The sequence below is a fragment of the Pan troglodytes genome, chromosome 2, assembly GCF_028858775.2.
Source record: "Pan troglodytes isolate AG18354 chromosome 2, NHGRI_mPanTro3-v2.0_pri, whole genome shotgun sequence".
In the NCBI taxonomy this organism is placed as follows: Eukaryota; Metazoa; Chordata; class Mammalia; order Primates; family Hominidae; genus Pan; species Pan troglodytes.
Window position 1 is genome coordinate 145,984,274 of NC_086015.1, and position 15,434 is coordinate 145,999,707.

The window sequence follows — 15,434 nt, forward strand, 5'->3', positions numbered from 1 at the left end:
AATGTTGCTCCTCAGGGAGGCACCTTTTCCTTGAACATCTAGTATTTGTTTGTTTGAAAACTGGACAGTTTTGTATGTATTATAGCAACTCTGCATACTTTTTTCCTGTTTTGTTGTTTTTTATATTTTTTACATTACTTGCCTAGCCTACAGAATTTGTCTCCTTGTGTTGTACATTTATTGATGTCTGTGCTTTGTTTGTGTTTTAGTCTCATTTTCATTGTTTAGGTTTGATTCCTAAGGACTCTTTTCAGTGTCTACATATGTCAGCCAAAGATTTGGGCTGAGGTTCTGCTAATGCACCTTCAGCCCATAAAGTTTGTACTATCTGCTAATCAATCTGTGGGTTAGTTGGGGAATGCATTTGAAGTTGTGGGCATTTATTAATTTTTCCTTGGTCTTTTCTTTTTACCAACTCTCTGATGTTCCCCACACATATGTAATTTTCTAGTCAGCCAGGAATTTGTGGAGAACTTATGTGAATCCATTTATGGCTTTCTTATTTCCAAGCTCTCCCTGTTAAGTTTCTGGTTGGTCCACTGCTTGCCTCAACTTGGTTTGCAACCTCAGTCTTGCAAAACTGCAAGTTTTCTCTATCCATGTCCACCAAGTCCATTACTTTCAGCCAGTAGAGCTATAGGCTTTTGCCTCTCATTGAATTGATTTTGGCACCCTGGCATAAAACTACAAGTATACCAGCTACAGGATGGCAAAACTACAAACCTCATTGGCTGAACTGGGGGCAGGGGTGATGGAGGCAGTTCTAGGCAAGGCTATTCCTGCCTGAAGCACTGGCAGTTTTTCAACAATCAACAATTCTCAATAAACAGTTTCCAGTGGCCTGAAATGGTTGGTCTTTTTGGATAATTTTGTTCAGTTTTATGTATTTTTTTTTGTGTGGAGGGGAATTACTGACCTCTTCATACTGTTATTATTTTAATGGTGTTTTGAGTACCAAAATTGACAGATCTTATGAAAGAAGTGGCTTCATTATTCGTCAGATTATATCAAATGCTTTCCACACAATGGTGCTTCATTATAAGTCTAATACAAATGGTTACCAATCTTTTCATTCCACCATTATTGGAAGTTACTCTTGCTGTGCATTTTGTGATTAATCCTTACTATATCTTGAGACATGATAAAGTAGGTTAATACAAAAGCCTATTTTCGAAACAGTGTGATAAAATTAATTAATGTAGACATTGTTGGAAATGGATAAGTTGCACAATTACATATTATTTTTTTCTCAGTTTTTTGACAGTATAGTATAGGTAAATACGTCTTCAGAAATCCTTAATATACTTATTAATTAAATAACTAGATCATAACTGAATTTCATAAATATTGTTTTCTTAAAAATGCATTATATGGGATTACTTTTGTATCTAAGTAAGACATTAAACCTATAAGCTAAATAAGGACTATATCAATAAACTTGTTTAAATGAAGATTTGGAATTTCCATATAAAAAAATTCATTACAACAAAGTAGAAAGATAAACAACAAACTGGATTAAAAGTATTTAAGTCGCCTGTAATCCCAGCACTTTGGGAGGCCGAGGTGGGTGGATCACTTGAGCCTAGGAGTTCAAGACCAGCCTGGGCAATATGGCAAAACCCCGTCTCTACTAAAAATACAAAAATTAGCCAGGTGTGGTGGCACGCACCCGTAATCCCAGCTACTTAGGAGGCTGAGGCAGGAGCATTGCTTGAACCCAGGAGGCGGAGGCTGCAGTGAGCAAAAGTTGCGCTGCTGCACTCCAGCCTGGTTAACTGAATGAGAGTGTCTCAAAAAAGAAAAGTATTTGAATCACTTTTGATTGGACAGTAGGCTAATTTCTTTGATATGTAGAGATCTTACAAATTGACTAAAAGCAGGATAAATAATCATTACAAAAAATGGGCCAAAGAATATGAACAGGCAAGTTACAGAGGAAGAAGTATAAATGAATATTAAACATGAAAAGATGCTCAGGCATCTAAAGAAATTCATTTTAAACCACCTATAAAATTCTATTTTCTGTTAGATTGAAATAGTAATACCCAGTATTAATGAAGCTGTTGGAGAAAATGAGCTCTCCTTGTTATTATTGCTTTGGAAACATCTATCAGAATTTAAAATACAAATGCCATATTCCCTAGAAATTGAAAGTACACAAAAGATATGCAAACTGAAGAATATTCATTGCTGCATTTTTTATAGCAGAAAAAATTTAGAAGCCACCTAAATGTTCATTAATGGAGAGCTTATAGACCTCCGTCCAGTTGTATGAGATGAATCTGTATATGGTAACACAGAAAGAGATTCATGATATGTTACACTTTTTAAAAAGCAAGCTGTTCCTTTATTATGTCTGATTATGTTCGTGTGTGAGTAGAAAATATCAGGGAGGACATGCACAATTCTCTGTAAAATGACGAGTTTTGAGGATTGCAGTTGGGAGGTGATGGGAGGACAAGGATGAGGGAGTATCATGTTTCCAAATTGCTTACCTTATGTTTTATAATAAGCATGTATTTAAATTTATATTAAAAGAAAAATATAATATCTACTAAATTTGTAAATTAAGAATTATATTAATAAATGAACTATAGCAAAATTTTTCTGGTTTGTTTTCTATTTAGGTATGGAAATTTGAATATTAATTTATAGATGGCAAAGGGAGTACTTTTTTACATTACAGACTGTGCATAAGTAAATGATTTCACTCTTAAGATTTGAAACATCTTTCAAACTCATAACCTGAATGAATGAACAATGTATTATATATATTGAGCATATTAAAATATTTTTATGGTCTGGGCGCGGTGGCTCACGCCTGTAATCCCAGCACTTTGGGAGGCCGAGGTGGCTGGATCACAAGGTCAGGAGATCGAGACGATCCTGGCCAACATGGTGAAACCCCATCTCTACTAAAAATGCAAAAATTAGCCAGGCGTGGTGGCACATGCCTGTAATCCCAGCTACTTGGGAGACTGAGGCAGGAGAATCACTTGAACCAGGGAGCCGGAGGTTGCGGTGAGCCGAGATCGTGCCATTGCACTCCGGTCTGGTGACAGAGTGAGACTCCATCTCAAAAAAAAAAAGAAAAAAAAAGTATTTTTATTACTGAGAGAGAAAGAAAAGATTTATTAGTCATCAAATCCACATCATATTAAAAATTTGTGTTATTAGCATATTTTATTTAAAATTATGTTGGGTTCAAACCAGGCACAGTGGCTCACACCTGTAATCCCAGCACTTTGGGAGGCCAAGATGGGAGGATAACTTGAGGCCAGGAGCTTGGGACTAGCTGGGCCACATAGCATGACCCTGTCTCTATAAAAATTTTAAAAATTAGCCTGGTGTAGTGGCATGCACCTGTAATCACAAGGCTGAAGTGGGAGGATCCCTTGGCCCAGGTGTTCGAGACTAAGGCAAGCTGTGATCACTCCACTGCACTCTGGCCTGGGTGACAGAGCGAGACCCTGTCTTTTAAGTTAAAAAAAAGTTGGTCCAGAAATATGAATTTAATTAAACTGGATTAAACAAAAATCTTTATATTATACCAAAGGCATTTTGAATCTATGAAAAGAGACAGTAAAAAAATTTTCTAAAAAGCAATAGATAGCAAGGTTTTTCAATATTTATATCTCAAAATATTTGTTTTAAGTCTTTTTATGGAGGTTATCTTGTAATATATCTGTAGTTTTTCTTTTAATTTTATAATATTTTAAGTATACATTTATGAAAATTATAGATTAAAATACTAATTATATGTGTATAAGTTTATTTTACATTATGGAATCCAATTTTATCACAGGTTTCGTCTTGATATATATCGATGTTTGGCCAGTCCAGCTCTAATAATGTTAACAGAGGAGGATCCAATTCTGAGAGCATTTGAACTTAGTGCTGATTTAAAAGAACTAAGTCTTGTGGAGGTGGAATTCAGGTGGGAATGAATGCAAATTATATAATGTATTTTGTTTTGAATCTTCAACCTCAGTTTCTTCATTACCCAAATTATAATTTGTATATATTTACATTTGATCCAAGAACACTACACCTTGTTGCCACTTACTTGGCAACAGACCCCTGCTCTCCCTCAAAGGAACAGACCCTGGTGCTACTTAAGTCATTCCTTCCCCATCTGCCCTCTGCCACCCTATAAACACCTTTAATCTCTTCCCCACTTTTCAACCTAACCAAAGGCATTGTAGAGCAGTATGAAATACAGTAGGATTATAGCCTAAAGCAGGAGCAAATTTATTCATAGTTGCTCTCTCTCTCACACATATCTCCTCATTCTCTGACTCTATAATCATCCTTGAGTAATGATCCTTCAGATCTTTCAAAAGCATATGGAATGCTTTCTGTATGTCAAGGACATTCCACACAGAGACATAGTCCCTTTTCACTATTTGCTCAGATTTTCTGGTAAGAGAAATAATATATGTAATACATGTAAACATAAAAATAAAATACAACTAATTAAGAGGGATGAACACCCAGTCTGAGTTCTCTTCTGAAATGAAGATTAAATGTAATTTTGGAACTTGGCATACCAAAGAAGCACTCCTATTATTTTCCTTTAGCGGGGTAAGTTGAAAAAAAAAAAGACTTTGTAATAGCAGCCTATGAAACTACTAATTTAAATATTGTTTTTAAAAAATCCTTAGAAAACTACTTTTATTAATAGTAGAGTTGAGAGAAAGCGTTGAGATTTTCCTTTATGGAAAAGTATCCCTGTTGCCCTCTAAAGAAGGAGGAATTGATTATGATTTTTTACTAGCCCCTGTTGCAAGGTTTCTACTGGGGATCTATAACTATTCCTACCTTTTCTTTCCTATACAGCTGCTATTAGAGCCCCATGTCTTGTGTGACACTCTTTCAGTGACTTGACAAAATTGGGAAAGTTCAAACTTCTACTTCCTGGAAGGGCAGTAAGAAACTTGGAGTTTTCTTTAGCTTTAACAGCAGTACTTAATGTGTTCTTCATAGACCTGAGTTCCAGAAACTGAAAAAAGACCTGTTTATGTTTTCAAGTTTGGAACTACTGTCTTGTAACTTGGATAATTTAAATTTTGTTTAAACTTGATATGACATAAAGTATGTACTTTACTTTGATGAACACACAAAACATGGTTCAAATGTAACTTGTTGCTACTTTTAACTTTATTAGCACATGAGGCTGTTAAATTATTCTGTTTAAATATGAAAAACTTCCTATTGTAACCTCATAATTTGAGTCTGAGTTATATAAAATAAAACTTACTCAACTCCTTTCAAACAGGATTTGAAGAAACTGCTATGATTATATAATCATAAAATAATAAAGTTAGATTTGGAAGCGATCATAGAAACCCATTTACTTCAATCCAGTGTTTTATAGACAGGGGAGGAAATTTATAAAGGCTAGATTTTTACTAATAGCAGCATCTAATTAGGAATAGAGTTAAAACTAAAAGTAGGAGCAAAGTTATAACTAGAATATATGACTCCTTGCTTCTGGTTTTCTATATTTCCATCTAAACTATACAGCCACTTATTTGTCTTCAGTAATCTATTAGAAATGAATTAGATTAATAAGATGTATAAATTTCACCTTTGAATCTCGTAGTCCATCAAATGTTTATCCAAAGATGGAATATTTTTGTAATAATATATACTTCTGATAAACATTCCAGTCTGCAGTTAGATTCCTAAATCAAGAAGCAGGGAGTGCCGCATTTGTTAAATAAATCCAATTACTTATTTTCAGGAGTTTTGACTACATAGAATGTATAAAGAATGATGAGAGAAATTAAGGCAAAGAAGTTTTTATTCTTAAGTTATGATTTTTATATAGCCAGTTCCTGGAAAGCCCCATTATATAGAAAGACTAACCAGTGGGAAATCTTCCTGTTTCCCCTTCCTTTCAGTTTGGGAAAAAACTGAATAAAAACATTATTTTCTGAAGCCCAACCTCAAGACTATGACTCATAATTATTTATTTCTGACTTCATTCTTAAGTTATGATTAAGCTTAGACATAAAGTTAATGTAATTGATTTTTTTTTTTTTTTTGGAGACCCAGGCTGGAGGGCAGTGGCACCATTTCGGCTCACTGCAACCTCCCCTCCTGGGTTCAAGCAATTCTCCCTGCCTCAGCCTCCTGAGTAGCTGGGATTACAGGCACCTGCCACCATGCCTGACTAATTTTTGTATTTTTTAGTAGAGACAGGGTTTTGCCATGTTGGCCAGGCTGGTCTTGAACTCCTGACCTCAGGTGATCACCCGCCTTGGCCTCCCAAAGTGCTGGCATTACAGGCATGAGCCACCGCACCCAGCCGTAATTGATATTTTTTAAAAGAATTATATACTAAAACTTCTTCATTTCTCACAAATTAGTTTAGGCCTGCCTTTAATAAGCAGTTCAAACCCAAGATTCAAGGAATAGGGATTCTGAAAGAGAGGTTTTTGTTAGGCTCATTTTAATATCTTTCTTTCTTATTTGAATTTCACTCAAATGAGCACTTTAAATATGAATCAAAATGCTATTTTAATATTAGAAGTAACATAAACATTGTAGACGACTATTGAAAAAGCTCTAGTTAAAAATTTTATGATAATGATTGGATAGCATTAAGATATTTTGTCTATTGTTAAGGTGAGTAATATAAAAGGAAGTTTTAGCCAAGCTTACAGAGAATAAGGGAAAATAATTAAGTGAAGAACTGGTTGACAAATATTATTAGAATTTTTAGGAATAACATCAGTATATATAAATGAACACTGTGCTCATCTAAGATTATTAGTATGAACACAGGGAACATAATTGTGTTATGGTTTTCCCCAAAGCTGTGGAAAACTCGTGCACCACTAGTTTCCTTTGATTATCCACAGAAAATGACTTCAGATTTTGTGTAACACTGTCAGAATTAAAATGTTGCTGAGTAAAAACGTTTTTAATGAATATAGCTTAATTAGAAGATGGAAACGACGTTTCTGATAATAGAATGCTGCATTTTATAGGAATGATTATGAGGAACTAGCCCGGCAATGTAAAATGTTTGCTAAGGATTTACTTGCACAAGCCCGGAATTCTCGTGAATTGGAAGTTATTCTAAACCATACGTCCAGTGACGAGCCTCTTGACAAACGGGGATTATTAGAAGAAAGAATGAATTTAAGTCGTCTAAAACTTGCTATCAAATATAACCAGAAAGAGGTATGAGGCTTTCTGTAATATATTTAAATTATTTTCTCTACAGTAGTCTAGTGGCTCAGGGCAAAGGCTTTGGAGTAACTCATCTGGGTTAAGATCCTAGTTCTGCTTCCTAAAAATTGTGTGTCTTGGGATAGTTATTGAATCTGTTTGAGCTTTTGTTTTAATAATTAATTAAGAATATATACTAAAAGGGTTTAGCACAGTATTAGCATTAAGCAAGTATGCAATAAATGGTAGTTTTTATTATTTTTAGTAATATTGATTATAATTATAACATGGATGTTGATGTAATGTTTTTGCTAAATAGTTGCTACACAGGTAAGATCCTTTGTAGTAGGTACAAACTTTATAGTGAAGTTTCCATCTTGTGTTTTGTCTGTCACAGGTTGGTTTTCATTGATCTGGTTATAAATAGCCCCTTCTATAGTAATAGTGATTTCTATTTAAAAATAAAGTATCAGATACTATATTTCCTGATTCCTCTTATTTATAATTCATTGTGAATCTCAAAAGTGGAGAGGTACATGATATGATAACTAAGTTGAATCTGACTTTTCTGGCATCATCCCTTTCTATTAAGAGAAATGCCCATTTCTACTCCCCATGCATAAATATACATATGATCCAGGAACTTGAATCAGGAAAATATGCATTTTAAATTTCATTTTTGAGATAATTAACTAAACAGTGATATTCATATGTAGATAATAATAATATCTAATTGATAGTATGGGATGTTGGTAAATGGTATTTATTAGGTATTACTTCTAAGACTATTTTCATTGTTAACATAGATGTTTAAATAAAACTTGCATATCAAATTTATATTATTACAAAAATAGGGCCTGAAATATATAATGATAGAAGGCCAGATACAGGGCCTTTGGTGCTAAGGGCAGAATTTTTTCTTACCTTGGTTAAAAATTTGAGCCTCACAAAGTTATTAGGAAATTGATGGAGGAATTGATGGAGGATGTTTATTGGTTAATATATTTGCTTCTGTGTTCCACAACCTAAAAGGGACATGAAGTCCTAGAAAATGATAGAATAAGGGGATTACATGGTATAAAATCAATTAAAGTGATTTAAAAAAAGAACCTCAAAGAAAGGCATAAAGAACTAAAATTATCCTGTTTAGGAAAAAAAATCTTAAGAGGTAATTTTCTAATGATAGCTATATCCCTGAAGGACTCACAGAGTGGAGTCCAAATGGAACCAAATGTACCATTCTAAAGAAGATGAAAGAAAAGACAAGAAGTAATAGTAATATTTGTTAGTTGAAAGGAAGATATTTTGCGATTTTAAAGATGAATGAAAATGTAAAGTAGTTTTTAAAACTAGATTTCTAAATACGATCAATGGGGAAGATATTTTCTCAAATAGTTGGTAAGCTTTGTTTAGGTTATCAATCTTGAATAGCAAACTACCCTGAAACTTAGTGGCATAAAACACTTCATAGTTATTTTATAATAATTTCATAATCATTTTATTATGCTCTTGGATTCTTAGGTCAGGAATTAGGAAAGGGCATGGCAATCATGATTTTTCTCTGCTTCTCCGTGTCTGGGAACTCATCTGGAGATAAATGACAGGGCTATAATCAGCTGGAGGCTTCTCCACTCACATGTCTGGTGTCTGAGCAGCAGCTGAGGCCTCAGGAACAGGGTGCTCAGATGGGTGAGTCCACAGAAGGTGGGGCTCCTGAGAACTCACAACAGGAACCAAGGAGAGGCATGGCCATCACAATGGGCAGACTTTGAGGATGTGGTCTGAGAAGCCTCTGCGGGCTGACTGGGGTACATACATGTGACCTCTGTGTGCAGCCTGGGCTTCCTCACAGCATGGTGGCTTCAGAGTGGCTTTTTACATGGTAGTTCATGGCTCCAAGAGCAGGTGTTCCAGTGAGCAAGGTGGAAGATGCGTAGCCTTTTAGGACCTACCTTCAGAAGTCACATAGCATCACCTCTGTTAGAATCTACTAGTTAAATCAATCACAAGCCTGTTGAATTGAAGAGTAGGAAATTTTGACTTCCCCCTTCCCCACCTCTTGATGATGGGAAGAAAGCGTGTCCATCTTTCACTGCAGACTTAGAACATTTCTAGTTAAACTTTTTATTCCAAATACATAGTTAACATTACTGCAGATTAAATCATCATTGTATAGAGGGATAGCAAGGACAGTAATCAGTCCTGAGATTGCTTTGATATTTGGAGGAAAGGTGACACTACTAAATGTGAGATTTACTAAACCTGGTCATTGGTGAGAGGAAAAGCTGTTTCTCTCCCAGGCATTTCACCTTGAGGGACAAATTAAGATTTCCCAAGAACATTGGAATCTGAGCAGAAGAGTAAAGAATGAAGTATTGCCAAAAATAAGTATTTGCATATAACATACACACATCTTCCCATATACTTTAAAGTATCTTTCAATTACTTATAACACCTAATACAGTGCCTACACATCATTTCATTCATGTGGATTCAACATAGTACTTGCTGTGAAGAATATTCAAGTTTTGCTTATTTGGAACTTTGTGGATTTTTTCTTCCAAATATTGTTGATCCATGGTTGGTTTAATCCACAGATGTAAGACACAGAGATACAGAGGGCCAACTCTATAGTATACTAGAAATTTTCTTGAAAGCACAATAAACAACAAAACTCTGTCCAATTCTTTTTTTCACTACAGTGTTAATTCTACAGATTATATTCTGTTTTGGGATAAATCATTTTAAAACAGAAGGTTGACCAAATATTATTGTGGATTACCTGAATAATGTCATTTTATAATAATTTCAAACCTGATCACATGAGTATATATAGAATTATCAGGACCCTTAAGTTATACTTCACAACATGACCATTATATTGGAAAAATATTGCCTATGAAATTTGTCAACTAAGAAGATTTGTAAACTTTGGTAAATTAGTTTCTGTACCTGAACTAAAATTTTTCTCATATTTGGGAATATTTTTCCTTTTCTTCTCACATGAAATTCAGTTTTAATCAGGCTTAAGAGTGTCTTTAATACCTTTTAAGAAATCCGCAGTGCTTTCTTGGAGCAAGAATAGGTCTAATATTTAGCTTTTTATTGTTTTTGCTATCTTGACTTCTTGGCTTCTTGTAACTAAAATCAATAGTTTCTCTAGACTGAAGATGTCCAACATTAGTTAGTGGTATCTTTTTCTATGGATTGTGCATGATAACTTTGAAATTTCATAAATATTATTATGAGTTTGTATATATTAAACATGAAAAAATGGCTAAGTAAGCTAATAATAATAGTTAATACTTATAGAGTGCATGCTATGAACCAGGTGCTATTCTGAGGGCTTTACCTTTAATCTTCACAACTTTATTAGTAGATACTATTATTATTCCCATTTTACAGATGGGGAAGTTGAGGCTTAGAGAAATTAAAAAACTTGTTAAAGGTCATTTACCAAGTAGCAGAGCCCAGATTTGAATCTAGGTAATCTGGCTCCATAGTCTATCCTCTTAACCTCTACATGCTTTTATTGTTAGAAAAAGGGAAAAAACAAAACTATGTTGAATGTATAGAATTGATTTTTAAACTCTTATTCAGTAAACTTTGAATACCAACCAATCAGTATTTAAAGGTTTCCTTTTACTTTTTTTCTTTTTAATGTGTGTGTATGTCCTTTTCAGTTTGTCTCCCAGTCTAACTGCCAGCAGTTCCTGAACACTGTTTGGTTTGGACAGATGTCAGGTTACCGACGCAAGCCCACCTGTAAGAAGATAATGACTGTTTTGACAGTAGGCATCTTTTGGCCAGTTTTGTCACTTTGTTATTTGATAGCTCCCAAATCTCAGTTTGGCAGAATCATTCACACACCTTTTATGAAATTTATCATTCATGGAGCATCATATTTCACATTCCTGCTGTTGCTTAATCTATACTCTCTTGTCTACAATGAGGATAAGAAAAACACAATGGGGCCAGCCCTTGAAAGAATAGACTATCTTCTTATTCTGTGGATTATTGGTAAGTATCAAGTTAGTTTGAAAGGTTTTGTCTTTATTTAGCCCACTGATTCTTTCTTGATTGATGGCATTGTGAATATTGGGTTCAATTTGCAATTTTACACTGTTCACACCACAAGAATTTGAACACTTCAATGATCACTGAAGACTTAACTAACATGTCTGTAAAGATAAATGTTCCTGAACTTGATGATAAGGAAGCATCTCTCTTATTTAATGTTTCTTAAATACATGGAATTTTAAAATTATTTATTCTCAGACTCTACGGTTATTCATGATTGTAAAACAGAAAATCAGCTTTAACACATGAATGCTTTTTTGGTGTAAGAATATGAAGTTTTCTTAGGTATTTTGAAACAATCTATTTTATACTGTTCTGCATTTTTAAAGTTAACTATTCTATTTCATTTATAACATTAGTTTTCCTTTTAAGAACCTATGATCTTTTTGGTTTTTGTTTTGTTTTGTTTTGTTTTGTTTGAGACAGAGTCTCGCTCTGTCGCCCAGGCTGGAGTGCAATGGCACAGTCTTGGCTTACTGCAACCTCCGCCTCCCGGGTTCAAACGATTCTCCTGCCTTAGCCTCCCAGTAGCTGGGATTACAGGTGCGTGCCACCACACCTGGCTAATTTTTGTATTTTTAGTAGAGATGGGGTTTCACTTCATTGGCCAGGCTGGTCTCGAACTCCTGACCTCGTGATCCTCCCGCCTCAGCCTCCCAAAGTGCTGGGATTATAGGCCTGAGCCACCATGCCCGGCCTAGAACCTATGAACTTTTGCAGATATATCTTGCTTTATCTCTATTTTGGAAACATTATTTAAATTTAGATTTAAAGGAGTCCCTGGTGACTCATTCCATAAATCATTTCTTTGTAGAGATAGCCAGATCTCTTTAGAAATGATAGTTTTTTAAAAAGTATAAGACATTTTATTCCTGAAAATTATTTTTATAAGTATTACACTGTATAATAAATATCTTAAATCATCTTCTACAATTTTTACTCATCTTGCCTTCTGTGTGTCGGGGTGCGTGTGGAGAGTTGAGGTAGAATCACATTATCTGTTTATGGTATTTAAAGATATTTTCTTTATTTCCCTCTGTATCTTCTACCTTGTTTTTAACCTCAGCACTTCCCATCTGTCCATCTACTATTTGCTATAGAGTAAAAGGGTAATAAAATTTAGTCTTATCTATGGCACAAAGTACTGAGTGTATTTATCTTTTGATTACTACATTCCTGATTGTTTCAATTATTTAGTACTTTCATAAGTTATTTCACAATGTTCAATTTTAGCTCTTTAGCTATACAAATACTTTTTATATTTTAGAATGTTTATTTGAAAATCAGTTAATTTCAGGTAACTAGATTGTAATTAGAGTTTTGCTTTTAACAGTATTTAATCTATGATGCATTAATGTTTAAAATTAGGTAGATAAAATAATACACATCTAAACTCTAGGTTAAAGAGAATTAAATAATTCCTTGTTAATATTTTTATTTCCTGTAGTTTTGCTCTTATCTAAAATTTAATCTTTTAATTTAGGAAATAATTTAAACTTTACCATATATGGTTTTATATTGGATTGTGGGACTCTTTCAATGTGAAATATGTTTGTATTGCTAGTTGAGTAGTTAAAAAATTCCTGGAAGAATTTTACACATTAGTTTGAAGAGAATCGCTAAGGAGCACTTTCCCTATATTCATTTAAACTATTTCTGATTGTTATATATTCCTTAGTCTTAAACAGATGAAATTTTATAACATTTATCTATAACCTATTGTTTAGTAGTAAGAAAGAATATTTTCTGTGTTTTGTTAGATTTAGTTTACCCCAGTCTGTATAAGAATCAAATTAAAGTTTATATGTCTTAGCAATGAGTAAAAACTCACCGAACTAAAATAGTCATATTTTAGTTGAATAGCATAAATATTACTGCTGTCCCCAATTTTCATAATAATGGTAAAACTATAGCTCTTCCCTTTTATATGATGCTGTTTTCAATGATATTACATGTATATATACATGGGTACCCCCTTACACACATAATATGATTAATTTTCTAACCATATTCTACCTCACTAGAAGAATGCATGTGCATTAAGCCAGTAAAATTCCTGGAAGTATCTTCCTTTCCTCAGCACAGCTTCTGCTTTGAAACAGTTTGATCTGAATAAGCCTTGCCAAGGAAGTCTTCTTAAGCCTTTTATGTAATTAGGTCACTCTGGGCTTTTTTTCAGTATATATATCCAAACCGGCTCTAAGTGAGCATGGAGGAATATTTTGCTTGCTTGCCTAAATAAAGTCATTGCTTGGTTCAACTTACTATTTCAAGCAATGAACACAGTGACTTTTTAACTCATCATGACCAATTTTTGTATATTTGTTTTGTTTGCTTTCATTAGCTTTTCAGAAAAAAGTAAGGTTAGGTTATAAAAAGCAAGGTAGGTAAAAAGAGAATAATTTGTTGAGGAATGCACAGAATATTAATGGTATCCTTTTACTTAATTTTTGCTATTAAACATAATAGAATGGCTATTATAGAAATGTATTTTTTAAATGTCATGTACCTACTTTGTCTAAGCACAGGCAAAAGCAGATATGGCCCATACACTCGTGAAGCTTATGATCTAATAAAAGCCAAATAAAACCATCAAAAACTTGACTTGAGAATCATATAGAAAAATGAAAACTCAAAAATGGATTAAGTGCTATTGGTTAAAGATCATAGTGTTAGGAGAGTAAGCATATTATAGGGGCATTTGCCCTAGTCAGGGAGGTTGGGAAAGACACGTTGAGGAAGTAATAAGTGAGCTAAGATCTAAAAGATAAATAGATGTCAACTGAGAGAACTGGGAGAGGAAGCTACTCTAGGCTGAGATAAAAGCACATTCAGAAGCTCAGTGGCAAGAGAGAGAATGGTACAAAGAAGGGTCTGAGTAAAGGCTAACATTTCTGGAGCAGGGAGAACCAGGAGAGCTTGATTCAAGATGAAGCTATAGAAACATATTGTACCAGACCATGCATGGCCTTGTAGGTCAGGTTAAGTAATTTTGACTTTATATTAAGAACAAGGGGAAACCATTGCCTACCTGAAGTAGGCAAGTGACATGATCAGTTTTGCCTTTCGAAAAGATCATTCTATCTACAGGGTGGAGGATGAGCTGGGAGGATAGTGCTGTGGCAGGAGTAGATGGAGGGAGACCAATATCGATGCTGTTGCACTAATCCAGATGAGAGCTGATGGCACCTTGGACTTAGGGTGATTGTGATAGAGAAAGAGAGAAGGGAACAGACTTCAGAGATATTTATAATGTAAGGCCAGTAGGACATCGAAATACATAGTATATGAGAGGTGAAGGAAAGGGAGATTATTAAGCAATATTGGTCTTTTGGAAGAGTACTAGGCTTGGGGATTTGTGTGTTGAGGGGTAGATCCTGAGTACAGTTTCGGATATGTTGAGTTTGAAAAGCCTTTGAGATATTTTTTAAATATCCCTTTTAGGGATGTCAAGCAGACAGTTGGTCTGGAGCTTGAGTTAGAAAGGTATGCATATCTGAAAATAGGTGGTATATGAAACTATAGGCATAGGTGAGACACAAGGAGAAAGATAAATTGAGAAAAAGAGAGGACCTAAGATCAAGCCCTTGAGAAATCCCAAGATGGCTGGGATTGCTGCCTTCTAATGTTATTATTAACATTAATTCTAAAAAAAATAGACCCTAAAATATAGAATGTTGGTTATGTAGTGTTTGTATTGCTTGGATTAGTTTCAACTTACTATGTTCTTTGTGATCCAGCTTGGAAACATGCAATACATCAAGTGTATTAGCTTCATTTTTGTGGGGGTATTGCAGAGGAGCTGGGAAACTAACCAATTGGTCTTCACTGTACTTTCATGTCTGTCTTTTTTGATCAACAGTTTTCTCCAATTCATGTTGTAAGTTTTTGTTAAGAGTTTCTTTTAGGTAAAATATTGCATTTCACAGAAATAAACACATTTCTGTAAACATCTTTCTTAGTTTGATGTTTTAAATATTAACAGGAGTGTATCTAAAGTTTAAATATAAGGGTTTTTGTTTGAAGATGTTTCATAAATAAGGATTCGCACACATCAGGATCTAGAATTAGACAATAATTTTGAGTCTTCAAGAAAGTATGGTCATGGAGGATTTTTTTAATATGTTTCTGCTCCACAGCTCTGAGTGGTAGGTGAAGGTTGAACATGAGAA

The 15,434-nt window shown here is 34.3% G+C and overlaps 1 protein-coding gene across 9 annotated transcripts in view; it reads left to right on the top strand.

The window, feature by feature from the left end:
- TRPC1 (transient receptor potential cation channel subfamily C member 1) overlaps positions 1-15,434 on the top strand; it is an 83,575-nt gene that overhangs the window by 49,746 nt on the left and 18,395 nt on the right. For 8 of the 9 annotated variants that reach the window (XM_003950208.6, XM_003310031.7, XM_054681134.2 and 5 more), the window contains 3 exons: positions 3,806-3,937; positions 6,999-7,194; positions 10,866-11,202. In XM_003950208.6, the coding sequence (XP_003950257.2) occupies positions 3,806-3,937; positions 6,999-7,194; positions 10,866-11,202 (665 nt within the window). Of the gene's footprint in view, positions 1-3,805; positions 3,938-6,998; positions 7,195-8,759; positions 8,872-10,865; positions 11,203-15,434 lie in introns of those variants that run through there. The other variant, XM_054681137.2, reaches the window with a different exon arrangement.